At 41.6% G+C, this 27336-nt stretch overlaps 1 protein-coding gene across 1 annotated transcript in view; it reads left to right on the forward strand.

The window, feature by feature from the left end:
- The window catches only part of LOC125461585 (sodium- and chloride-dependent neutral and basic amino acid transporter B(0+)-like), a 176036-nt gene that overhangs the window by 119691 nt on the left and 29009 nt on the right, over positions 1–27336 (forward strand). The window contains exons 3-9 of the mRNA XM_059652647.1: positions 328–459; positions 4472–4639; positions 12352–12466; positions 14279–14411; positions 16264–16404; positions 17576–17804; positions 21700–21825. Coding sequence (XP_059508630.1) covers positions 328–459; positions 4472–4639; positions 12352–12466; positions 14279–14411; positions 16264–16404; positions 17576–17804; positions 21700–21825 — 1044 coding nt within the window. The remainder of the gene's footprint in view (positions 1–327; positions 460–4471; positions 4640–12351; positions 12467–14278; positions 14412–16263; positions 16405–17575; positions 17805–21699; positions 21826–27336) is intronic.

The following is a 27336-nucleotide window of genomic DNA, read 5'->3' on the forward strand; positions in this document are numbered from 1 at the left end:
ACTTGAATTAATGAAGTAGACCATTTTTATGGGTGTTAGAAATTCTTTTAAAACATTTAAGTGCAAGGATGTCATGCAAAAAAACAGACTTATAATTTGACAACCCGTAACGAGAGAGGACAACAAATTGCTTGCGCTTGTCTTTCAATGACTAAAAATTGTATGAAGCATCATCTTTATATTGAATTTGACTAGTACTGTTGTATTGACAGGAATATATTCATGCTTAACATAGAAATGATACCTCTAGTCTATATTTTAAAGTTAAATAGTAAACCTATTCATACTATCTGTCTGATTTTGGTTCTTTTTTAATTGATTGTATAGGTGCTTTTCTTGTTCCTTATGTAGCCATGCTGGCATTCACAGGAATGCCAGTCTTTTTCTTGGAGTGTTCACTTGGACAGTTTTCCAGCTTGGGACCAGTTTTAGTATGGAAAGCTGTGCCAATCCTACAAGGTTGGTCTTATGTAGCAACATGCCACATTTTATCATTGTAAATTGTGTGTTAACTTTTACTCTTCAAAAATTACTTCAATATGAACAATTGGAAGTGCTAAATAGATTTCCTGCTGAATACGTACATTTTCCTTTGTCCTTTTCTTTTGCAAATAAAATTAGTCAGGCATCATCTGAAATAGTTTTTATTGTATGTGTTCAGTTGCGTAACAAGAATATAGCATCTTCAGCAACAGATGAGGACAGGGATCCATCTCTGCATTGCAGGAAACTGGAGGAAATTTAAATTCAGCAATGAATGTGTACAACTATATTTAAAACTGTGATCATTTCTTGATTTTGAAGCATTTATTTATGGATTCATGCCAGTAAAACTGAAACATTTGCCCTTGCATGCTGGATGAACCTCTTAATTTTTAAATTGACCATGAAAAGATCAGAAGTTTACTTCAAGTTAACATACAGTGTATTGAGAATTAAAGGTAAATTTTACTTTGTTAGCTCCTTGTTGTGATCTATTTAAACATTCAAGTGGAAGCTTTTTTTCCCCTCCTATGCAAAAGTAGCATGAGGATTTTTGAACAGTTTACTGCCAATTATTTGAGATCCCCCTAATGGAAGTGTGGTGAGCTGAGTAAAGTGCTGCTGAATGCAGAGTGTTAGTTCTAGCCAAAATCAAATTAGTAGGCTGGTTGATTTGTCCAATAAAAATCCCTGAAAGAAGGATGGATTTAAATTGCACAATGTAACAGTTGCACTAAGATTCTAAGAGTTTAACTCCTCTATATTTCTGTTATCTTCAATTCTGGCCTGTGTTAATTACTTGTAATATTTTGAGTCTATCCAGTAGAAAACTGCACAATTTTCTGCAAGATGTCTTTAACTAGGTTTTGAAAAGCAACAACACTTCTTTTTAAGGATTACTTTTGCTCTACTTTTTGGGGAAGGGGTGATTGTAAAGATGGTTAACAATGTAGAAAGGAAACATCAGGTGATTTCAATTCGTCTTAAAATTTCAATATTTTGTTTGACTGTTATTGTTAAATATAATGAAATACTGTCCACAAACTGAAATACAAAACAGCAGCAAATATGCTGAACATTTTCATGACATTTTTCAAAAAATGAACACAATGCTTTCTGTGGTTACTCTTAGTTCTGTTGTAGCAATATTGTTATCAGAGCATTTAAATTGTGTTACTGCTTTTATAAGTGTAATACATTCTGTTTGAAGTCAATTCAATGTTATTAGATTCTTGCTGTGCCAGCAGGGTATGTAAGTAGATCTGTACATTGCAATCCATCTATTGAACTTCTGTCAGATCTCTTCCCTTGCTGGTCCATAGTTTTCACAGTGAAAGTTCAGAAAAATGGCTGAGTTTCAATGTTATGTCCTACATCTTTGTCAGTGGTCCTATAAATTAAACAGAAGACCAGCCAAAATAGTATTGTTAGTGGAATGATGGTTTGCTGGTTATCACGTGCATCACATTGATCGGTTAATTTGCTGCAGAATTATTTAAAATTATAGTGCTATGCATGGAGATGTATTTTTTGTTTCAACTTTGTAGTCTTAGTTCTTCATTCACTGATTAATGCAATCTATTCAGTAACCTTTTTTTGTCCATTTTTTCCTCACCCACAGTATAGCACTTTGGACCAAAGCTTTTGTTATTGTCAGATAACCTTAGAAAGTACAGCATGGAAGGAGGATATCATTTAGCTGATCTAGCTTTTTTTTTCATCTGGCCAAAAAAAAACTCATTGTGCTTTTTTAAAGAGTTATTTGATTCCTTTTGAGAGGGTCATTGTATTTTGGACCATTATAATGTGCTTTGTAATTTTTCTTCCTTTGTTATTTATGATTCTTTTGCCAATCATGTTAAATCTGTGCTCTCTGGTTAGGGACCGTAGGAGCAGGAGAAAACCAGCTGTCCCTTCAAGCCTACTTCACAATTCAATAAGATCCTGCTTGATCTGGTTATTGTCTGTTTATCCTCCAAAACTCTTTGAATAAATATTAAGACCCTATTATGTACCCTCAAAAAACGTGCACAGATCACCTCTCATTCTGCCTATATATACAGACCCGAGCTTTTCAATCTTCCTTAAGTTCAGCCATTAATCCCAGGAATGAGTCAAACAAACCTCTAATGAACTGTTTCTAATAATATTCTGTCTTTTTTTTCCAAATAAAGGGATGAAAATTGCACATAGTGCTCCAGATGCAATTTTACCAATGCAGTGTACTGCTACACTAAAACTTCTCACCTTTAGTATTCCCTGATATTCAATGTACCTTCCTAATCAATTGCATTTTTTTTTGTGATACCAGTATCAGTATTCAGATCATTCTGAAACATCAGATTCTGTCATCTCTCTCCTTAAAAAATGTACTGCTTTCTGTTCTTTCTGCCTATGTCGACAAGTTTTCATTTTCACATTTAATACTTGACCTGCCAAATTTGAGTGACATCTTAAATAGTTGAGACGCCCACACCGAATACTTGTGGCACTCCATTGATCACAGTTTGCCAACCTGAAAAATATGCATTTATCCCTACTCTCTATGTTTGCTGGTGTCCACCTAATTATTTATCCATACTAATATGTCCCCCCCTCCATCATGTTGGCATACCTTATGAGGCAACTCATAAACAGGAAAAAGAAAGATTCTACCCTTACTCTGAGCAATAATGTTTACAGACATAATGGAAACTGCAGATGCTGGACAATCCAAGATAACAAAGTGTGGAGCTGGATGAACACAGCAGGCCAAGTAGCATCTTAGGAGCACAAGAGCTGATGTTTTGGGCCTAGACCGTTCATCAGAAAAGGGGGATGGGGAGAGGATTCTGAAATAAATAGTGAGAGAGGGGGAGGCAGACTGAAGATGGATAGAGGAGAAGATAGGTGCAGAGGAGAGTATGGTGGGGAGGTAGGGAGGGGATAGGTCAGTCCGGGGAGGACGACAGGTCAAGGGGGCAGGATGAGGTTAGTAGGTAGGAAATGGAGGTGCGGCTTGAGGTGGGAAGAGGGGATAGGTGAGAGGAAGAACAGGTTAGGCAGGCGGGGACGAGCTGGGCTGGTTTTGGGATGCAGTGGGGGGAGGGGAGATTTTGAAGCTGGTGAATTCCACATTGATACCATTGGGCTGCAGGGTTCCCAAGCGGAATATGAGTTGCTGTTCCTGCAACCTATGGGTGGCATCATTATGGCACTGCAGGAGGCCCAGGATGGACATGTCGTCTAAGGAATGGGAGGGGGAGTTGAAATGGTTCACGACTGTGAGGTGCAGTTGTTTGTTGGTGGTACTTAGCAGTACTTCCTTTTTGGCCTTCCACAAGTTTATCTTCCAAGTCTATTACAGGAGAAATGAAGACCCCATTGTCATTATGCTAATACTGTGGCATCTTTCTGCAATTTACCAGAACAAGTACTTCTTCCCACTATTTGATGACCTTTTGGAGACATTCATCTTTCCTCTTCCTAATTTTAACCAAGTAGATTTTTTGAATCACTTATTCCCAAGTGCTGATGTCTTTAGTTAATATTATCAATATCACGCCCTCATCCACCTTGTACTATTTTCCTTATCTTACAGAACATGTTATAAACTAGGTATTTTAAGAGACCATTTATTCCCTTATTTGATTCAGGTTTTTTTGTTGGCAGAGCTCTACATCCTTGTGACTGTCTGTGTCTACAGCTCATCAACCCAATTTGTCACAAAGAAGAATAATCAAAATATGTTTCAGTAGAAGTTACTTTTTGAAACCCAACAGTTAGAATTAATACAGTTTTGCTGTATAAAAAAAAATGATTTGCAGTTATTTGTTCAAGGGATAATTAATTGGATAAACTGACAAAATCGTACTGTGCAAACAAAAATTAAATGTCAATAATCTCATTGAACTGAAAAATTGATTTCTCTGATTAATTTGTGTGAAAAAATTTGGTGCAAACAAATAAATTACTTCTCACCTAAGTTTCTTTCCCTGTGTATTTTAAGGTGTGGGTGTCGCAATGGTCTTTGTGTCATCATTTGTGGCCCTCTACTACAACTGCATCATAGGCTACATTTTGTACTATCTTATTGTTTCCTTCCAATATCCCTTGCCATGGTCAGGCTGTTTTGAATGGTGGGGTGCTGATGAAAGCTGCAGCAATGAGCTAACAGGTATTCTGATGACGTTTTGATTTGAATAAAATATTTGCTAATTGAATAGTTGACCTTTTTTTCCAGTTTGAGTGAAGAAAATGTAATAGTTCTAATGGCCATAATTTGTATAAGTAAACAAGACCAAAGAACAGTACAGCATAGAAACAGGTCCTTTGGCACACTAAAACTGTGCCAATACATGATACCCTTTTAAACAAAAATTCTTTATGCACATGACCACATCCATGTCTCTCTGTTCCCCACCTATTCACGTATCTGTCAAGATATCCCTTAAACTTTGCTTTTGCATCCACCTCCACCACCTCCTCTGGCAGTGCATTCCAGGCACAAAGGGTACTTTGTTTACAAAAACTTGTCTCTCATATCTGTTTTAAATTTCCCCCTTAGGTTTACCTTAAACCTATGTCCCCTAGTAATTGATGTTTCGACCCCGGATAGACTCAACTATCCATTGCATCCATGCCTCTCATAATTCTGTAAACTTCTTTCGGGTTGCCCCTCAGCCTTTGATGTTTAGTTGAAAACAAACTAAGTTTATCCAATCTCTCCTCATAGTGATACCCTCCAAACCAGGCAATGTCCTGGGAAACCATTTCTGTACCCACTCCAAAACTTCCACATCTACCTGGGAGTATGAAGACCAGAAGTGAACACAATATTGCAAATGTGACCGAACTAAAATTCAATACAGCTGAAATATAACTTTCCTGATTGGTGAAGGTAACAGTGCTATATGATTTCTTGACCACCTTATCGACAGAACCTTTCCAGTGGGGAAACAGGCCATTTGGCCCATTGAGTCCACACTGACTTTCTGAAGGGCATCTCACACAGACCCACCCTATAACCCTGTATTTAATTGACTAATCCACTTAGCCTGTGTAGTTTAGGTAATCTAGCCTGGCCAATCCATCTAGCCCTCACATCTTTGGATTGTGGGAAAAACCAGAGCACCCACAGGGAACTCACACAGACTTGGAGAGACTGTGCAAATTCCACACAGACAGTCAGTTGAGGCTGGAATCAAGCCTGGGTCCCTGGTACACTGACGTAGCAGTGCTAACCACTGAGCCACCGTACAACCCTCATGTTGCTATTTTCGGGGAACTGTGGACCTGTACACCTAGATCCCACTGATGTTTTTTCTACTCAGAGATCGTAAGCCATTTTGATTCTTAATGTCAAGAGGAAACAAATTAATCCAATAAGTTTTGAATAGGAGCCATAGTATTTCTGTTTCTGGAGAAATAAGGGCAGGTGAAATGGGTTGGAATTTGCAGAGAAAATATATGAATAATTAGCTTTTAGTTATATGTACCTTTTTAATGATTCAATTTAAAAATAAAATGCAGGGTCATTGGGACCTCTCTGCAATATTTATGGTGAACTATGTGAAGAACTAACCTGAAATCTCTTTTAGTCTTTTATGCTTTGATATGTGCTTAATGGTATTAATTACAGTGATGCATTTGAAGGAGATTATGCTTAAATGCATTAGTCATATCAGTGGTAGAATTGCAGCATCTAATAAATGATTAACATATGGACACATAACTCCAAAAATTGTTTGGTATGGTATTTGTTTTCTTAACTGGATTTCATGGACCCAAATGTTTGCTCCAAACTATCTGCCAAACAAAGAGCATTTCTTGCCTTCCTGCATTAATAACTGTCTCAACTTGTGGAGAAATTACAGCCATGACCTAAAGAGAAAGCTAATTGGAAAGAGATTGAAAAAAGGAATTGCACATCTTATATTGACTGTTCTACCAATACGTCTAATGCTCATGGGCATGTTAAACTAACATTTTGTCTTTGAAGAAACTGAATATATCTGGCAGCATCTGAGGAGAAAAAACAGTGAACATTTTGAGACCGATATGATTTCTTCTCCAGCAACCCCAATATTTTGTTTTTCTATTTGTTTTTCTTTGCATTATCCAAAACAAAACTTTTGCCTCTCAAGTGGACCCAGACAGATACTAGAGAGGTACATCGGTAATAGTTAATGTTCTGTGTTTGCAAGGCAATAATCTGGTCAGAATGGAATCTTTAATGAAGTGCCTGTAAGGTGGTTGCAAGATGTGCGTACTTCATAGTACAGGTCACAAAACAATGGCATTTTTATGTATTTTCATTTCAATCTAAATGTTACTCATTTTTATACAAAAAAGAATGCATTATCATGGACATTTTGATTTGGTCAATTTTACCCAGGATAGATATGGCTGTTCTCATGCATTGACAGTTCATTATTCTCATCATCTCTGTAGGTGCACTGTGTACAAATTCTTTAAAACTTAATGATCTCTTAACAGTTTTGACTGTTCAGCTGTGTGACGTTTTTACCCTGGAAGACTGTTATTGCTATGTCATTTAATGTCGCATGGTATCTGTTGTGGTTTAGTTTCTGTTGCTTTGGACCCTCTTGGTTTGATCGGTGGGTTGTACAGAATGTTGAGTTCATATTTTCCTGATTCAGCCACTTGCAGTTGAAGAACAGCTTCTTCAGTTGTGTATATATGCTGCAGTTGTGACAGTGTATCTGGTCATTCACTCCTCTTCTGTATATTTGAAGTAACAACTACTCCATGCAGGCTCTAAGTTATTACTCTGGCCCACTTTTGTTGAAAGAATATAAGGTATTTTGTCTCTCCACTGGTCAACTCTGATATTCTTGTCGAAATATATTTGCTTTCTGTCACACCACCTTGATAATGTCACTCTCACCTGTTGCTACTTCAGTCTTCAGCCATGTTTTTTGCTGTTGGTTGGGGTAGTTTAGATATCGTGTGGCAATAGTTTTTGTACTGAACTACTTTCCATTCCTTCGCTTTCTATGTCTCTGCACTTGAAAATTGCCTTGTGTACATCTGCACTGGATTTGCTTGGCTTGCTTGTGATTCGTTTGGCCATGTTCACTACTGCCTCAGTCTTTCCATTTGACTGCAGATATTGAAGAGATGGTGTGTGGTGTTCAATTTCCAAAATCCTTATGAAGCAGCCTAATTATTTACTTGTGAATTAAGGATCATTGCCGCTCATCACAACGTTAGAAATGTCTGAAGTTTGTTTTCAGTCATTCCATAATCCCGCTGGTGTTCATTGCAGTCAGTGGGTCCATCTCCCAATAGTGAGAATAGTAGACTACATCAACCAAATAATCAGACCTATGAGTGTGAAGAGGTCTATTCATAGCTTCATCCATGGTCTGTCCAGATATCATGTGTCGTTAGCAGCTCTCTGGCTTGTGCGGTTTGATACTCATTACTGGCCAATGTGGTCCTTGATTTCATTCTTCATTTAGCGCTTCCCCTATCTCATGTGACTCAACTTACCACTACTATCCTTGATTGGGCCTAATCTTACTTTCGTCATTCTTTTATTCCTTAAATACCTGTAGAAAGCCTTAGCTAGGAGAGCACATCATTTATCTTAGATTTGACTCAGTTCCTTGTGGCTTGAATGTATAGAGTTTACCATTGCTACTTTCAGCTCCTTAGAGGCATTAATCCTATTTTCCTTGTACAATATACCACCTTATGCTGACAATTTACCTTTTCACCCAATATGCTGTTCTGACAAAAGCGAGACTTCAATGCTTTTGTGCCATCCTTTCATCACTATTTCTTGCATCGCTTGATTGGTTGCATCTTGTTGGATAGTTCATTTGATTTGAGCAAACTGTTTATCTTTTGCATTCAACATTTGTCCTAGATTGACATCTTTCAGAGTATGATTAGCTGCTGCTTATTGTTAGATTTGGAAAATTTTGCACTTTGTTGATGCACCCTCTACATTTGTCATTGGGAGTGCTGCTTTTGACAGTATGTCAGCAATGTACATATCATCCCCTTGCTTGTGTGTCACATCCAGATCGCCTCCACATCTGGAGTAACATTCTTTAATGATTCATTAGAACAGATAGCCATTTGAGGAAAAGGCTTTGAGGTGGCTTTTACGATGAGATTAGGCAAGATTTAGGGAGCATAGGATGGGGAAGGAAACTGCAGGGGATGGGCACATTAGATATGTGGAGCTTATTCAAGGAAAAGCTCCTATGTGTCCTAGATAAGTGTGTACCTGTCAGGCAGGGAGGAAGCTGTAGAGTGCGGGAGCCGTGGTTTACGAAGGAGGTGGAATCTCTGGTCGAGAGGAAGAAGAAGGCTTATGTTAGGATGAGATGTTAAGGCTCAGTTAGGGCACTTGAGGGCTATGAGATAGCCAGGAAAGACCTAAAGAGAGAGCTCAGAAGACCCAGGAGTAGACATGAGAAGTTGTTGGCGGATAGGATCAGGGTAAACCCTAAGGCTTTCTACAGGTATTTAAGGAATAAAAGAATGACGAAAGTAAGATTAGGCCCAATCAAGGATAGTAGTGGTAAGTTGTGTGTGGAGTCACATGAGATAGGGGAAGCGCTAAATGAATATTTTTCAACTGTATTCACTCTAGAAAACGACAATGTTTTCGAGGAGAATACTGAGATACAGGCTACTAGACTAGGTGGGATTCAGGTTCACAAGGAAGAGGTATTAGAAATCCTTCAGAGAGTGAAGATAGATAAGTCCCCTGGGCCGGATGGAATTTATCCTCAGATCCTCTGGGAAGCCAGGGAGGAGATTGCCGAGCCTTTGGCATTGATCTTTAACTCGTCATTGTCTACAGGAATAGTGCCAGATGACTGAAGGATAGCAAATGTGTTCCCCTGTTCAAGAAGGGGAGTAGAGACAACCCTGGTAATTATAGACCAGTGAGCCTCACCACAGTTGTTGGTAAAGTGTTGGAAAAGGTTATAAGGGATAGGATTTATAATCATCTAGAAAAGAATAAATTGATTAGGGATGGTCAGCACGGTTTTGTGAAGGGAAGGTCGTGCCTCACAAACCTTATTGAGTTCTTTGAGAAGGTGATCAAACAAGTAGATGAGAGTGAACCGGTTGATGTGGTGTATATGGATTTCAGCAAGGCGTTCGATAAGGTTCCCCACAACAGGCTATTGTACAAAATGTGGAGGAATGGAATTGTGGGAGATATAGCAGTTTGGATCGGAAATTGGCTTGCTGAAAGAAGACAGAGGGTGGTAGTTGATGGGAAATGTTCATCCTGGAGACCAGTTACGAGTGGTGTACCGCAAGGATCGGTGTTGGGTCCACTGCTGTTTGTCATTTTTATAAATGACCTGGATGAGGGCGTAGAAGGATGGGTTAGTAAATTTGCAGACGACACTAAGGTCAGTGGAGTTGTGGACAGTGACGAAGGATACTGTAGGTTGCAGAGAGACACAGATAAGCTGCAGAGCTGGGCTGAGAGGTGGCAAATTGAGTTTAATGCAGACAAGTGTGAGGTGATGAACTTTGGTAGGAGTAACCAGAAGGCAAAGTACAGGGCTAATGGTAAGATTCTTAGCAGTGTAGATGAGCAGAGAGATCTCGGTGTCCATGTACACAGATCCTTGAAAGTTGCCACCCAGGTTGACAGGGCTGTTAAGAAGGCATACAGTGTTTTAGCTTTTATTAATAGAGGGATCGAGTTCCGGAACCAAGAGGTTATGGTGAAGCTGTACAAAACTCTGGTGCGGCCGCACTTGGAGTATTGTGTACACTTCTGGTCACCGCATTATAAGAAGGATGTGGAAGCTTTGGAAAGGGTGCAGAGGAGATTTACTAGGATGATGCCTGGTATGGAGGGAAGGTCTTAGGAGGAAAGGCTGAGGGACTTGAGGCTGTTTTCATTAGAGAGAAGAAGGTTGAGAGATGACTTAATTGAAACATATAAAATAATCAGAGGGTTAGATAGGGTGGATAGGGGGAGCCTTTTTTTCTCAGATGGTGACAGCGAGCATGAGGGGGCATAGCTTTAAATTGAGGGGTGAAAGATATAGGACAGATGCCAGAAGTAGTTTCTTTACTCAGAGAGTAGTAAGGGAATGGAACGCTTTGCCTGCAACGGTAGTAGATTTGCCAACTTTAGGTACATTTAAGTCATCATTGGATAAGCATATGGGTGTACATGGAATAGTGTAGGTTAGATGGGCTTGAGATCGGTATGACAGGTCGGCACAACATCGAGGGCTGTAATGTTCTATGTTCTATGTTCTATGGCTTGTGATCAGACTCAACTGTCACATTGTCTTTTCCAGGTAAGCACTGATGAAAATGTTCACAGGCACAGACAATGGCTGGGCACTCTTTTGCACCCTGGGTGCAGTTTAATCTTGTTTGTGTTCATGCTTTGGATGTAATTGCTGAATTAAGGTTGACTAAGGTAGACAGAAAAGGACATTTGTACATGATTGCATGTCAATTCAAACAATTAATACAATGTAAGTGAGATGCAGAGAAGGTGGAGGTTAAATTGCTACTATTTTCAACTGATTAGAATATTCTCAGAATTCGTAGTGCAAAAGGAAAGTTTGTTCTGCATAAGGTGATTTTCAACAGGCTCGTTGCAACTTAATACCTGAAAATGATAATGAAGATCATTGGATTACATGTAGAAAAGCGGCACAGGAAGCAGCAAATCTACAATATGATACATATTACAAATGTGGAAAATTTAATCTGTACATGTCGAGATACCCTTTTTTTATTCCAGTGGCAAAACAATCATGATATATAATAAATTATCACCATTTATATCTTCCCTGATGGTGAAGGCTGGTATATCAATACACAAAACAATTTTGAGATAATTAGAAAAACCAAAGAACTGTAGATGCTGGAAATCAGAAGGTAAAACAGAAGTTGCTGGAAATGCTCAGCAGGTCTGGCAACATATATAGAGAGAAGATGTTGAAAATGGAAAATTGGACATACGATTTTTTTCCAATGATATCAGCCTTAATTCTATTAATATTCGCATAATTTGAGTTGGAGGATCTTGTGTATAATGCCAACTCAAGAGTCCTGAGCATATAATTCACGCTGTTAATTCACTGCTGTACTGACATTGTGCTGCACTATCAGAGGAGCATCTTGCAGATGGGGTATAAAACTAGGGTGCCTTCCTTCTTTGGTGAATATAAAATACTCCAGTGTGGTATTCAAAGTTAGCTGAAGTACTAGTTGGGAATAAAGGTAGGGGAAGAATTAATTGATGGAAGCTTGAAAACATTAAACCTAATTTTACCATTGATAATCTTCATATAAGTTAAGCAATTTAGGAAGATAATTGGTACAACAGAACTTGTGTATTGACAAAAGAAAGAAGCGCCTTATCGAAGCGTTTCATTTTCTACTCGTCACGTCAATACACAAGAATACTGATAAAGGGTAATACCAACGATCTGTACTGTAAGAGAGGAGATTGCTGATTGGTTGCCAATTGGATCCTGATTGGTAGAGGTGCTACCAAGTGAGAGCAGCAAATAATGATGATTGCCAGTTAAAAGCCAGGATTTATTTAACTTTCAAACCAGGAAGATTGATTTTGATTGGTTAGGGAATTTCTTAGAGAAATTAAGCAAATGGCTGCCAACTTTTAGTTGAGTTGAACCAAGCATTATATATGCACAAAGAGCTGGAAACCTGTAACAATATCTATAACTTCTGGTAGAAATGAATGTTTTTCCCTTCTAATGGTATTCTTGAGAATTCTTCTTCAGTTGAAAAATTTGACAAAATATGGCTTTTTTAGTGATAATCAAGCTAAATTAAACATTTTAACTAATTATAACATAAAATAAAATTTATTTATCATACCTACTACAGATCTTCCCTGCAATTTTACACAGGCTAATGAAACTATTCAAGTACAACATGGTGAAATTTGCGCAAATAAAAGTCAAATCTACATAACTCAAAGCTCGAGTGAACAATACTGGCTGTAAGTAAAATGGCTCAGTACCTGCATTGAGAAATTTCATTTTTGATGACTTAAGAAAATTAGTATGCTTTTTGATAAATTTTAAGGTTTCATTTAAACAACTCTAACAAAATGACTTAATGTAATGAAACTTTAATTGCAAAAGTGGAGGCAACAGCCTACAGGTATTATCACAGGGCTGTTAATCCAGAAGCTTGTGTAGTGTTTTGGGGACCCGGGTTTGAATCCCACCACAGCAGATGGTGGAATTAAAAGTGTAATGATGACCATGAATGTATTATCAATTGTTTGAAAAAATCTACCAGGTTCACTCCTGTCCTTTAGGGAAGAAAACTGCCATTCTCACATAGGCTGTCCTACATTTAACTCCAGAGCTGCAGCAATTTAGTTGACTACCCTTTGGGCAATTAGAGATGGACAATAAATGTCTAAAGCGACACCCTCAGCCCATGAATGAGTAAGAAATAATGTTAAAGTAAGGAATGATTTTGAATAAATATTTTGAATTTAAAAAATTGTACTCAGATAGCAAAACTTTTAATGAGTGAAGCTCTGTTTGCCTGACCACCTTTTGTGAAATTGCCTATTCATGCCAGTGTTACTGTATACCATTTCATCTGTGAGTCCAGTCTTTGCTGTCTGTGGTTTTAAAAAAAGGAAAAAACAGAAACATTTCTTTAAGTAGAAAGTATGCAGACTGTGCATGCCTCACATTGTGCAAATTTGCGTTCTATCTTTTGCAGATTAATTATTTGAGGTTTTTGAGAAATATACCCCCTGTGAATGGTGGAACTTTACATTTCAAATTTTTATCTTGTTTTAAAGAAGCCTCACTATTAGTGCATTTGAAAACCAAAGCAATAAAATGAACATGTGCTTCATTTCTTTATTTCTATTTCAATATATTGTGTTGATAGAATAGTAAGGATTGGGTGATTTGGACAGAACTATGTTGCCTATTAATTTTACAGATATAAATTAGCAAATTGATTGTGATTTCTACTATTTAACAATACTTGATAACTCTATCAAAAAATGTTCCTCGAAGAAACATTTTCAATGTCATTCACCTGCTGCTTTCATGTGCATTATGAGAGAAAGTGCCAAACTTTAGACTAATTTAAAACCTTTATAAGGAATTAAACTAAAATTTGCTAGGCATCTGTTTGTTCGGTGAATAATTTAAGATTTTTAGATGAGAAAGAGGAAGGACAGGTTTGAGTGATTATAGTATTATATTCAAGCATGTTTTATAGAAGTAACAATATTAATGTGTTAAATGTAAGGTTTTCTTTAAATAACAAGAATCAAACTTATGCTAATTTTATGACAAATACATTACTTTCAAGGGGAAATGTTGACATAGTTGAAATGTCACTGGACTAGCAATCCAATGGCCGAGGCTAATGCTGTAGCGGCAATAGTTCAGATGCTATGATGATAAATGATGAAATGGAAATTCAATTCATAAATTGTGATCATAAAGGTCTCTATAATGGTGAACATGAAACAATAATTAATGTTGCAAAAATCCAGCTCACATTCTGATGTCCTTTGGGAAATGAAAATATTCTAATGCGACTACAGGCACAGATCAATGTGGTTGACTTTTAACTGCCTTCTGAAATGGTGTAATGTGCTACTCAGTGTAACTGTAATTATGAGTGGTCAGCAACACCCAAATATCAGAAAAGAATAAAAAGAACAAATCTAAAAAAAAGCAATTATCTTTTAAACACAAAACCTTTATATTTGCTAGAAAATGTGTGATGGGCAATATCCTTACAGTTGGATGTTTGTCATTTTACTTAGTAAAGCAGTTTTGCAACGTTCAAATACAGTTGATGAGACCGGTGGGATAGTCTGGCATTTAGCCCTCTGCTACCTTCTGGCTTGGTTGATAACTGTGGTTGTGCTATGTCAAGGAATCAGATCTTCAGGAAAGGTAAATGTATTTAGCAAAACAGAATTAGAATTTTGCGAAGAAGGTGTAGATTCTTGCACCAATATGTCTAATTTATTGATAAAACTGTTCTGTTTCTTTCTGTATCCTTAAGATTTCTGTCTCACTTTATGTCTCATTCTCCAATCCTTTTGCCTTCCTCCCTGACTTATTGTACTGTCCTGTCCACCTAATGTTTATTACCTCTGAATGTCTACAACTCTCTTCTCAATTTCTTTCCATATGTTTTCTTATAAATCTCTCATTTCCTGATGTTATGCTGTTAGACCCCTAGTCAGTCAGTCAGGTGCTCGGTGTGATCAGATTTAAGGGATGTGTGTTGACAAATCTGGGAAGACACCTAGCCAGTGATTCTAACATCCCATGAAAGATTATATTTAAAATAAAGTAACTGCCGGCAATTTTCAAATGCAGTGCAGTCCGCACTAACTGTTTCCTCTGTCTGTGGTGTGTATGAGACAGTGATGAAGAAAGACAAAACTATCTTTTTTTTTGGATCTTGATTATCTTCTCTTTCTCTTGATCAGGTCACTTGGCTTGTATCATGTTATAGTTTATGATTTTTGTATAAAGTGCTAAAACGTACAGCTTTTCATGGCTGGGAGGACATTTTTGGAGGTTCATAGTCAGAGTTATCTAATCTAGGCAGTCGAAGATTTATAGCAAATCTGGAGTTGTTTATTCAGTTTGTTAAGAAACGGCAGTTTAGTTACAAATACCTCAGTTAATTGGGTAAAGAAAGTACACGACCCTGACAATTGAGAATGTCCCATTGACCCCAAAGTTATCGTGTAAAATACAGGAGTAGAGGCAGTGTTCTCGAATGTCCCAAATGTCTTGCAGTCTTTTGGTGAGAGCCATCTTTGTTCATCAGTTGGGCTGATGCCAGAGACCTATTGGTCTTCTGTCATGAAGATGATGGTGCATTCCTGCGCCCTTGCTTATACACTTATCTTCTCACTTATCTCTTTTAATGTACATTACTTTGAGCATTGACTGTCTCTGCTTTGTCAATCCCCTCTTGGCCAGTGACCATAGGCAGCTGCTGTTGGTGCCAGGATGACCTGTTTCTCCTTGCCCACCTCAATTTGAACATTAGTCTTCATGCATTTATGAATAAAACTTTCTTATTTTGGACAATACTGTGCTTGTAATAGTGTTGTGTGATGCCAAATAAATCTTTGCTTACAAGAACAGAGAATACTGGAGAAACTCAGCCAATCTGGCAACATGTATGCATAAACATAGAGATAATGTTTTGAGTTTGATATGACTCATTTTTAGAATTGCAGAATTTTTGCTTATGCTGATAGAAGCTTAGTTACTACTGAAATACCATTAGATGTCGTCTCATACTGCACTGGTAATACTAAATAGGGAATAATGAGTTACCATAGGCTTAAGGGGGCACCAAATGGAGTAACGAGCCATATTAATGTGATCTCATGATGTTAGATAAAAGATGCCTATGTTTATCATGAGCCAATGAAAGTGACAAAGGACTCCATTTGACATGAACTGATTTTAAGTCATTGGTTTAAGGACTGGATATATGTTTTTTGTACTTGGCCCGTTGTATCTGATTTGTTAATTGTTAAAGTAGTCTTTTGAATATGTGCATAAATTTGCTTAATGTTTAATTTTCTGTTGTAAGCCTTGACATTATGTAAACTTTTTATCCCTGTAGAAGTGTTCTATTTAACCTCCATGCATTGATAACAACTATATTAGCTCAAAATATAATTCTATTCGCTTTTCAAAATTGTAAATCTTAAACAACCTATTAGATCAACAGTATGGTAAGGAAGTTTAAGAATTTATTTTTCTTGGTTAGGTAGTTTATTTCACCGCAACATGCCCTTACCTGCTTATATTTATGCTAATGATTCGAGGAGCTACCCTGGAGGGTGCCCAGAATGGAATTGAGTACTATATTGGAAAGCAGTCAGATTTCTCAAAATTGGCTGAAGCTGAGGTAGGCATATCAAAATCATCTGTAGATTTTATCAACACTTTCGAAACAATTATACATTTTGTCTTATTTTTCTGAGCTATTTTTGCATATATAACTTGCAAACTTCACATTTTAGTCAATCTAATTGACCTTAGTTACATTTTAATCTGTGGCACACCTTTAGTCTCAGTTAGTTGTAATGTTTCTTTCTGATCTCTTCTCTCCATTAGCGTGGATTTGTTGCTCATGGTTTTATTACCTGTTCTGCAATACTTCATAAGTAGTGTTAAATTTGATCTTACTATTTGTTTGACTCCGAAGACTGGGGATGAGAGCTGATGGAGTCTGAAGTGTGATAGTAAGTTGTGTTTTTAAGTTGGAAACTTTCAGGGAAAGTTACAAGAACAGAAACTAGGGTACAAAAAACCAAGCAGTGTGCAGGAAAGAAAGCTGAAGAGAGTCAGGGGCTGGAAGTAAACAGTACATGTGTCCAACTTTACTTATCTATCAGGTGTTTTCTAATCAACCTGCGCAAATAGGGAATAATGAGTTACCATAGGCTTAAGGGGACACCAAATGGAGTAACGAGCCATATTAATGTGATCTCATGATGTTAGATAAAAGATGTCTATGTTTATCATGAGCCAATGAAAGTGACAATGTTCTGACAAACCATTGGTGCAGGTGGGACTTGAACTCGGGCCTCTTGAATTGTAAGGTAAGGACAGTAAATTTGCACTACAGGATTCCTTTTAGCTCCCTGTAGGATATTTTTAATCAAACTGTTTATACTACGTACATCTGAAACAAGTGGAACCTGAACCTAGGCCTCCTGGCTTAGAGATAGGGATGCTACTGCCGAACCACAACAACCCTTTTATTTCTCTGATATTCACATTATTAAAATCCTGTGCAACCACTGCAGTTAAGCAAATGAACCACAGATAAATCAATACTGAAAGCAAAAAACTTCCACGCTTTTTGTCTTAAGCATTTATAACAATGAAAGGCTGAGATGAAGTATCTTAATATTTGCAAAAACGGTAACGATTAGAAATAATCCATTCAGAATGAATGAGCTGCATTATTAATTTATTTCTTAATTATGTATTAAAATAATTTCTCCTGATACGCAGGGGAGAGCATGCCTATGTTGTTTCAATTCTAATTTATTGTATCTTGCATTCATCAGGTTTGGAAAGATGCAGCAACACAAATATTCTATTCTATTTCCGTGGCTTTCGGAGCTATAACTGCATTATCATCCTACAACAGATTCAACAATGATTGTTACAAAGATGCAGTCATTATTTCTTTTGTTAATTGTGGTACAAGTCTGTTTGCTGGATTTGCCACCTTCGCTATCCTAGGGCACATGGCTTATGTACAGAATAGGCCTGTTCAAGAAATTGTGGAGTCAGGTAACTTTTTCAGTTTCAATATACTGGATTGGAGTGGGTTGGGGAAAGGTTTCTGCAAGAATTCCCTAACTTGACCACCATAACTCCAGCGCGAAAGGTGTTCATCCATCCCATACAGATTTTTTGCAAGCTAACCACTGAAGTTAGTCCTGCATTTGTGTTTGTAACAGTTTTGAAAAAAATGTTTATTTTGGAATGAAAGGCTTAAAATAGGTTTAGTGTTTCAAGGTTCCAACCTATTGTTATAACAGAAGCCACCTTTCAAATTTATTTGCAGGCCCAAAGATGTCAGGGAACATGGATTTTTACATTGTTCATGAGTTATCAGAATATCATAATCTGTTGCACAACTAGATAAAACTTTTCTTTGGTTTGCATGCCAATTGAACAAAAATCAAATGGAATACCTTGTGGTTTGAAAGCAACCATTGCAGATGCCAAACATACTGAGTGGGTTCAGCAGTATCAGTTGAAAATAAAGAGAAATAAAGTTCTGACAAAAAAAGCTTATCTTGAAATAATAACTTTGTTTTCTTCTTCATGGATGCCGGTTGGATGTCTGTGTTTTTCCAGTATTTTTTGTTTTACTCTAGTCTGTAGTTGTCACTGGTTGATGTGGAGGTGTGCATAGTTGCTTTATGTGTGTGGCCAATAATACCTTGCACCTGTGGAAATCCACCAGAAACACAAAAATAAGCAGACGCTCATTATAGCTAGTGTCTTCACAGATGTTGACATGTTAATCTGCACTGTGAAGCAGCTTATCCATGACTGGTCTTGTGGATTTGTATGCAAGTGACTGGGAATTCCTGGACAGCGGCCAGAAAAAATGTACAGATCATGTTTGAGAAACCTATTAGACCATTTTGAGGATGTGACTTGCAGGGCCAATAAGGGAGAATTAGTGACTGCGATGTTTTGGCTTTTCAGAAAGCTTTTGATGAAGTTCTCCAGGAGGTTAGTAAATAAACTTGAAATTGGACAAATTAGAGTGTACTATCACAAATTGGACAGATTAGAGTATACTATCACAAACTGGGGATTGGTTAACAGACAAAAAGTGGAGATAAGGAATAAGTGGGTCATTCTTGGTATGGCAAGCTCTGAACAGTAGGATACCACAAGGATCAGTGCTTGGACCTCAGATCTTTATAGTCTATTCAATTGTTTAGATTGGGATCCAACTGTAATGAGCCCAAGTTTGCAAATGATGAAAAGCTTGTTTGGTATGTAATTTGTGAATTTAATCTGTTAACTTTAAGGCCATCCACTTTAGTAGTGGAAACAAAGGTGCAGGAGCCTTTCATGAATTGAGGGAGATTGAAAAGTGTTATGTCCAAAGTGACCTTGATATCTTTGTTCTTAAGTTACTGAAAACTATCATGCAAGTGCAACAAACAATTTGGAAGGCAAATTGCATGTTAGCTTTTATCACATGAGGATTTTAATACAAGAACAAACAAGTCTTTCTTGAGTTGTATCAAACACTACAATGAGGCCAGACTTTTGATATTGTATGCAGTTTGCCTGAGGAAAGATATATTTGTCATAGAATAAACACAGTAAAGGTTCATCAAACTGATTTCTGGGTTAATCCTATGATAAGAGACTAAGGGGACTGTGTCTGCATTCTCTAGAATTTAGAAGAATGAGAAACAGTCCAAAAGAAAGTGGCAGCATTCTTGGAGGTAGACAAAGTTGATGCAGGAATTATGTTTCACTTGACTGTGGGATCTGGAAGCAGAATCTGAGCATCACAGTCTGAGAATAAAGGGCAAGCCATTTAGGACTAAGATGAGGAGGATGTTCTACACTTACACAGTGGTGAATATTAGGAATTCTCAACCCTAAGAGGGCTGTGGAAGCTTAGTCATCAAGTCAGTTCAAGATGCAGATAGATTTTGATTTAGTAATATTGTTAAGAAATTTTCAGATAGTTTAGGAGTATGGCATTAGGATAGATCAGCCATGATCTAGAATGGTGGAGCAGGCTATAAGGCCTGAATGACCTACTCTTGTTCCTTTATTTCCATGTTTAGAAAATTCTACAGTATGTTTCCAATGAGTAAGGAGATATCACTGGATCTGATACCAGGGACTAAAGTAGGTCAAAGTGGATCAGGTGGTAGTGGGAAATTATGTGAGTGATGAGTTAATATGGTATTAAATGATTAGGTTTTCTTTGGAAAAGAAAAAGGGGCAGGTGAAATAAAAATATACAATTGGAGGAGGGTCAACATCATTAAAGTGAGGGCAGATCTAGCTCTGGTAAATTACAGTTGAAACTCTTGAAATAAAATTACAAAGGAGCACTGGAAATAGTTCTGATACGGTTAAAATAGATTCATTTAAGGGACAAAAATTCAGAGTTCAGTCGATGTTGAAAGTGAAAGTAAGACGAAGCTTGAAAAAATTGTGTATGTAAAAAGAAATGGGTACTTTGTCTTTCAGTAAAAAATTGAGAAGTAAGGACACTGGATGAGATAAAAAGAAAATTATTAAGATGAGGTATGGGCTAGGTTAGCTGAGCTTAACTTTGATTAGCCCATATGACTAGAGGAGGTATATCCAAGTATGCTAAGGAAAGTCATAAGACCATAAGACCATAAGACATAGGAGTGGAAGTAAGGCCATTCGGCCCATCAAGTCCACTCCGCCATTTAAATCATGGCTGATGGGCATTTCAACTCCACTTCCCTGCACTCTCCCCGTAGCCCTTGATTCCTTCTGAGATCAAGAATTTGTTGATCTCTGCCTTGAAGGCATCCAACGTCCTGGCCTCCACTGCACTCCATGGCAATGAATTCGACAGGCCCACCACTCTCTGGCTGAAGAAATGTCGTCTCATTTCAGTTTTAAATTTACCCTCTCTAATTTTAAGGCTGTGCCCACGGGTCCTAGTCTCCCTGCCTAATGGAAACAACTTTCTAGCATCCACCCCCTCTAAGCCATACATTATCTTGTAAGTTTCTATTAGATCTCCCCTCAACCTTCTAAACTCTAATGAGTACAATCCCAGGATCCTTAGCCATTCATCATACGTTAAACCTGCCATTCATTCCAGGGATCATCTGTGTGAATCTCCGCTGGACACGCTCCAGGGCTAGTATGTCCTTCCTGAGGTGTGGGGCCCAAAATTGGACACAGTATTCTAAATGGGGCCTAACTAGAGCTTTATAAAGCCTGAGAAACACATCGCTGCTTTTATATTCCAACCCTCTTGAGATAATGATACAAATTGCAATGGCATTGGTGTTTATTTTTATTCTTTCATGTGATATAAGGATCAGCTTTTACTTTCCACCCAAAATTACACAAAATTGCACTTGAACTGCCTTCTTGAACCCTATAGCCCATATAGTGTAGTACATCAGCACGACTTTTTGGGAGAGAGCTCCAGCTTCTGGATCCAGTGAAAGCAAGTTAGTTCCAAGTCGGGATTGTGAGTGACTTAGAGGGGCACTTGTGGGGTGGTGATGTTCCCATTCATATTTTACCTTGTTCTTTTGTGTGATAAAGCTAATGGTTTTGGAAACTGTTGTCAAAAGAGGTTTGACAAGTTGCTACAGGGCATTGTGTAGATACTGCACTCTACTGTCATATTTCTCCAGTGATAGTGAAGGATTGAATATTCAAATTGTTCGATATGATGCTAATCTAGCAGGCTGCGTTGCCTTGGAAAATGTTGAGCTTTTTGAATTTTATTGAAGGTAGTCTAATCTAAGCAAATGGATAGTACTTCACGACAATCCTGACTTGTTGATGGTGAACAAGATTTCACCCCTTGGGTGTTGCAAATATCACTTATGATTTCTGTTTTAAGATAAATAACAGTTTACATCTTTCTCCCCCTAAGGATTGTTAATGAGTCCATATCACTTTGTTTATGGTTTAGGTTTAGGTTTGGTTTTTATTGCCAACCCAGATGCACTTGGACTCCTGCCAGTATCATCACTGTGGTCTATAATATTTTTCTTCATGCTTTTAACGCTGGGAATTGACAGTCAGTTTGCAATGATGGGTAAGAAGAATAACATTTCATTTTTGTCTACCCGTTTCAATCTTTATGAAAGGAAACTATATAATCCAGTTTTGTGTTTTTTTTAACTTAAATAATCTTTCGACAGCATGTCTTGCCTTTATTTATCGTCAAGTGTTAAAATGTATTTTCCTCCCATTAAAATTGCTATGCTAAATTTTATGCAATTGGAAATAGATTTATCTCACTATTGAACATTAGTAGATCATTAAGTCTGAAAGAGCAGCGAGTTTTGAGAAGATTTGTAGCTCAGGTTGAGGTTCTGGATGTGAGTTTGCTCGCTGTGCTGGAAGGTTAGTTTTCAGACGTTTCGTCACTAATTTTTATTTGAAAAAATATACTTTATTCGTAAGATGTACAAAAAAAAACATTTTTACACACCTACCCAGTAATGCAAGCCGCTCCGCGTTACCCAGGGGGTACGTACACCAACTAAAGGAAAAAAAACAAAGGAAAAAAAGAACAAAGTAGAGAAAACATCCCTGCAGTCGTCACACCGCACAGTCCCCGTTGGCCCCCTGACCAGTTGGGGAAGGCGCCAGCTGGGCCCAGTTACCAGATAGGGCCCTTTTTCCTATTCTGGACGAGGGGTTTCATACCATGGTCTTTCCCCACCGCGCCTCGGCGGCGGCTGCCCCAAGCTTTAGCGCGTCCCTCAGCACGTAGTCCTGGACCTTGGAGTGCGCCAGTCTGCAACACTCGGTCGGGGTCAGCTCTTTCAGCTGGCAGACCAGCAAGTTGCGGGCAGACCAAAAAGCATCTTTCACCGCATTGATAGATGGTCCTCCAGGCGCAGTTGATGTTGGCCTCGGTGTGCGTCCCCGGAAACAGCCCGTAGAGCACGGAGACACGCGTCATGGAGCTGCTCGGGACGAACCTCAACAAATACCGCTGCATCCCCCTCTAGACCTCCTGCGCATAGGCACACTCCAGAAGGAGGTGATCGACAGTCTAGTCCCCCCCCGCAGCCACCTCGAGGGCAGCGTGCGGTGGCGCAGAGATTCCGGGCATGCATAAAGGATCTCACTGGCAGAGCCCCTCTCACCGCCAGCCAAGCAATGTCCTTGTGCTTGTTTGAAAGTTCTGGCGATGACGCATTCTGCCAAATGACTTTGGCAGTCTGCGTGGGGAACCACACGACGGGATCCACCCTCTCCTTTTGCCGAAGGGTCTCGAGGATACTACGTGCTGACCACTGCCTGACGGCCTTGTGATCAAAGGTGTTTCCTTTCAAAAATTTCTCCACGAAGGACAGGTGGTATGGGATGGTCCAACTACTCGGAGCGATCCGCGGCAACGAGGCCAGGCCCATCCTTCGCAACACCGGGGACAGGTAGAACCTCAGTAAGTAGTGACACTTGGTGTTTGCGTACTGAGGATCTACGCACAGCTTGATGCAGCCGCACACAAAGGTAGTCATCAGGGCGAGGGTGGCGTTCGGTACGCCCTTTCCCCCATTTTCCAGGTCTTTGTAGATGGTGTCCCTGCGGACCCGGTCCATCCTCGACCCCCAAATGAAGTGGAAGATGGCCCGGGTGACAGCAGCGGCGCAGGCCCAGGGAATAGGCCAGGCCTGCGCCACAGACAACAGTACCGAAAGCCCCTCGCACCTGACAACCAGGTTCTTGCCGCGATGGAGAGGGACAGGAGCGTCCACCTGCCCAGCTTCTGCTTCAATTTGGTGATACGCTCCTCCCAAGTCTTAGTGCACGCCCCAGCTCCACCAAACCAAACATCCAGCACCTTCAGGTAGTCTGTCCTGACGGTGACGGGGATGAAGGAGCGGTCGTCCCAGTTCCCGAAGAACATGACCACGCTCTTACCCCTATTGACTTTGGCACCCGAGGCCAGTTCAAACTGGCCGCAGATGTCCAATAGTCTACTCACCGACCGACGATCGGTGCAGAAGACGGCGACATCGTCCATGTACAGGGAGGTCTTGACCTGAAGGCCTCCGCTGCCTGGGATAGTCACGCACTTCAGGCTCACGTCCTTCCTGATGGAGGCGGCGAAGGGCTCCACACAGCACACGAACAAGGCAGGAGAGAGCGGGCAGCCCTGCCTGACTCCAGATCTAACAGGAAAACTGTCCGATTCCCACCCATTGATCGAGACTGTGCTAACGATGTTGGCGTACAGCAGCTGGATCCAATTGCGGATGCCCTCCCCGAACCCCAATTTGGAGAGGACGTCCCTCATGTAAGCATGAGAGACCCTGTCGAAGGCCTTCTCCTGGTCCAGGCTGACGTGGCAGGTGTCCACCCGCCTGTCTTGTACGTAGGCGATCGTATCCCTGATGAGCACGAGGCTCTCAGCGATCTTCCTGCCCGGCACAGCACAGGTTTGGTCAGGGTGAATCACTGACTCCAGGACAGACCTGACCCGGTTGGCCATGACCTTGGCCAGGATTTTGTACTCCACGTTCAAAAGTGAAATGGGACGCCAATTCTTGATTTCTTCCCTCTCCCCCTTCCTCTTGTAAATGAGGGTGATGATGCCCTTCCTCATGGACTTGCACATTTCCCCTGCCTGAAGCGCACTATCGTACACCTCCAGCAGGTCCTGGCCGACCAGGCCCCACAGAATGGAATACAGCTCGACCGGTAAGCTGTCGCTTCCGGGAGTCCTATTCCTCTGCAAGGACTTGAGGGCTCTGATCAGCTCGTCCAGGGATATCGGCCGGTCCAGCCACTCCCTCGTGCTGTCGTCTAAGACCTCCGTGATAGACAACAGGAATGACTCAGAGGCCGTGCTGTCCGTGGGCTTCATGTCGTACAGTCCGGCATAGAAGAATTTGCTGATCCTCAAAACGTCAGGCCGAGACGACGTCACCGAGCCGTCGTCCTCCTTCAGCCGGCTAAGCACAGAGCTCTCTTTGTGCACCTTCTGAAGGAAGAAACGTGAGCACGTCTCGTCCCGCTCCACGGAGCGGACCCTAGACTGGAAGATTATCCGTGAGGCGTCCGCGGCGAAGAGTGAGGCTTGCTGGCCCCGCACCTCGCGGAGGTCCCCCTTGACATCGACCCCCATCAGCTGCAGAAGGAGCAGGTTCTGCACTCTTTTCTGGAGTCACGACAGCTTTCCCCGGCTCTCTCTTGCCTTCTGAACACCCTTGAGGACAAAGAACCTCTTGATGTTCTCCTTCACCGTCTCACACCAGTCGCCTGGATACTCAAAGAGGGGTTTCACGGTTCTCCAACCGGCGTATTCCCTCTTAAGCTCCTCGATGTTCTCTGGGGTCAACGGAGTCGTGTTGAGCTTCCACGTCCCCTTGCCGGCTGGCTGGTCGTCCTGTAAGTGACAGTCGGCCAACAGGAGGCAGTGGTCAGAGAAGAACACCAGCTCGACGCCGGTGGACCTGACCGAGAACGTCCGTGACACAAACAGGAAGTCTATTCTTGAGCGAATAGACCTGTCTGGCCGCGACCAGGTGTACCTCTGCTGCGCTCCGTCTGCAGGGGTGCTGAAGACGTCGAGCAGCTTGGCATCCTTCACCGTGCCTATCAGGAATCTGGACGTGACGTCCAGTTGAATCCCCCCACCCGCTGTCCCCACGCCGGATCTTCCATCTGCATCAATGATGCAGTTGAAGTCTCTGCCTAGGATGACCGGCCTGGACGTAGCCAGCAGGGGTGGAAGCCGCTGCAGGACGGCCAACCGCTCACTCCGTACCGATGGGGTGTACACGTTGATCAGCCTCAGGGGAGCATTCCTGTAGGTGACGTCAGCCACTAGGAGGCGCCCCCCCCCCCCACCACCTCCTGAACTTGAGAGATGGTGATGTTGCGCCGCCCGCAGCAGAATAGCCAGGCCCGAGGAGCGACAGTCGTTACCCCCCGACCAGATCGAAGGCCCACAGGTCCAGGCGCCAGACCATTTCCCATACCTGCCGAGGTGCAGTATCCCGCACTCCAGCAGAAACAGGAGGTCCGCCTTGACGGTGGTCAGGTAGGCCAACGTGGACACACATCTCGCGGTTGACTTGACGCTGCGCACATTAATGCTCGCAACTCGTACCCCCATTGTGGGCAGTGACCGCAGTACCCTCCCCAAGTCCAAGGTCCAGCCCCTCCATCTGTCCCTTCATGCCCATTGCCCAGGCTAACTGCTGGACGCTCTCCGGGCTCAGGAAACCGTCCATGCTAACTTCCGGGTGGCATCCCCCCATCAGGGGTGCGGAGGCAGGAGGGTCCGGTTCCGAGTCAGGCTGGGGACATGCTGTTTCCTCCTTCCCGCCTGGAAGTTCCGGGGGGCCCTCCAGTGCTCCAGTGGCACTTGACTGGGTGTCGGAGGGAGCCTCAGGACGCCTCCCGTCACCTGGAAGGGCGGTGCTGCTTTCCTTCTCCCTCGAGATCTTTAACTTCTGCTTCAGGTGGGCCCTCTCCGAATCCCCCTCGTCAGAGGAGCTCTTATAGCCCCCCTGTAGCTGCCTCTTCCCGCCTGATGGTTGCGGTTCCTGGGCCTGTCGACACACCTTCCTCCTCGCTTTCCGGACTGTTGTCCACTCCCCTGGGTCGCCTGTCGCCGCCTCCATCGACTCCATGTTGTCGGGGGCGGATCGGAGCCTGGAGGGGTGCTTTGCTGGCCTCGGGCCCATCCTGCAGGGCTGGGCCCTCCTGCACGACTTGGCCCTCCTGCACATTAGTGGGGTTCTTGCAGGGCCCTGGTACCTTCCTCTCCTCCGGGGGGGCTAGCCCCACATTGACCCTGCCGGTGACCTGGGCGTAGGTGGTTCCCCCCGCAGCGGGCATGCTCTATAGAGGTGGCCCACTTCCCCGCAAAGGTTGCAGCTTTTCTCTTTTGGGCAATCCTTTGCAAGGTGTCCCTCCTCCCTGCAGTTCCTACAGATGGTGGCTTTGCAGTCAGCTGCCACGTGACCTGACCTACCACAGGCATGGCAGACTTTAGGTTGCCCTGCATAGGTCAGGTAGCCCTTGCTCCCGCCGATCGCGAAGCTGGATGGTGGGTGTACGACATTCCCGTCTGCGCCCATCCTCAGCGTCACCTTGACCTGCCTCTTACTGGTCCAGATGCCAAAGGGGTCCATGATGTCAGTTAGGTTCCCTTCCACCTCACGTACCTTCCGAGAAAGGTCAGGACATCAACTGCTGGCACATGCGGGTTGTACATGTGTACAGTCACCATACGGCTCCTCTGCGCTGGCATCACAAACGGCGGGACAGCGGTCAATACAGAGGGGGGGGCCCTCACCTCCTTTCTCCTGGAAAACCTCCAGGAAGCGCTCACAAAGCTTGGCACTCCTGAAGGTCACGTCGTAAAAACCTCCTCCGGGGAAATCCTGCAGGCAGTAAATGTCCGCAGCAGCGAATCCACAACAGTCCAACAGGACCCTCTTCACGAAGAGGGTGTGGTCCACAGGTGCACCTTCATCTGCCTTCTTTACGGAAACACGGATGGTGTTCCGGACCCCCTGACCTGGGTCACGAGCACTTGCCGCAGCCATCGTTACAGGTTGGCTGCTCCCCTGAACCA

The sequence above is a fragment of the Stegostoma tigrinum genome, chromosome 19 (assembly GCF_030684315.1).
Source record: "Stegostoma tigrinum isolate sSteTig4 chromosome 19, sSteTig4.hap1, whole genome shotgun sequence".
Classification (NCBI taxonomy): Eukaryota; Metazoa; Chordata; class Chondrichthyes; order Orectolobiformes; family Stegostomatidae; genus Stegostoma; species Stegostoma tigrinum.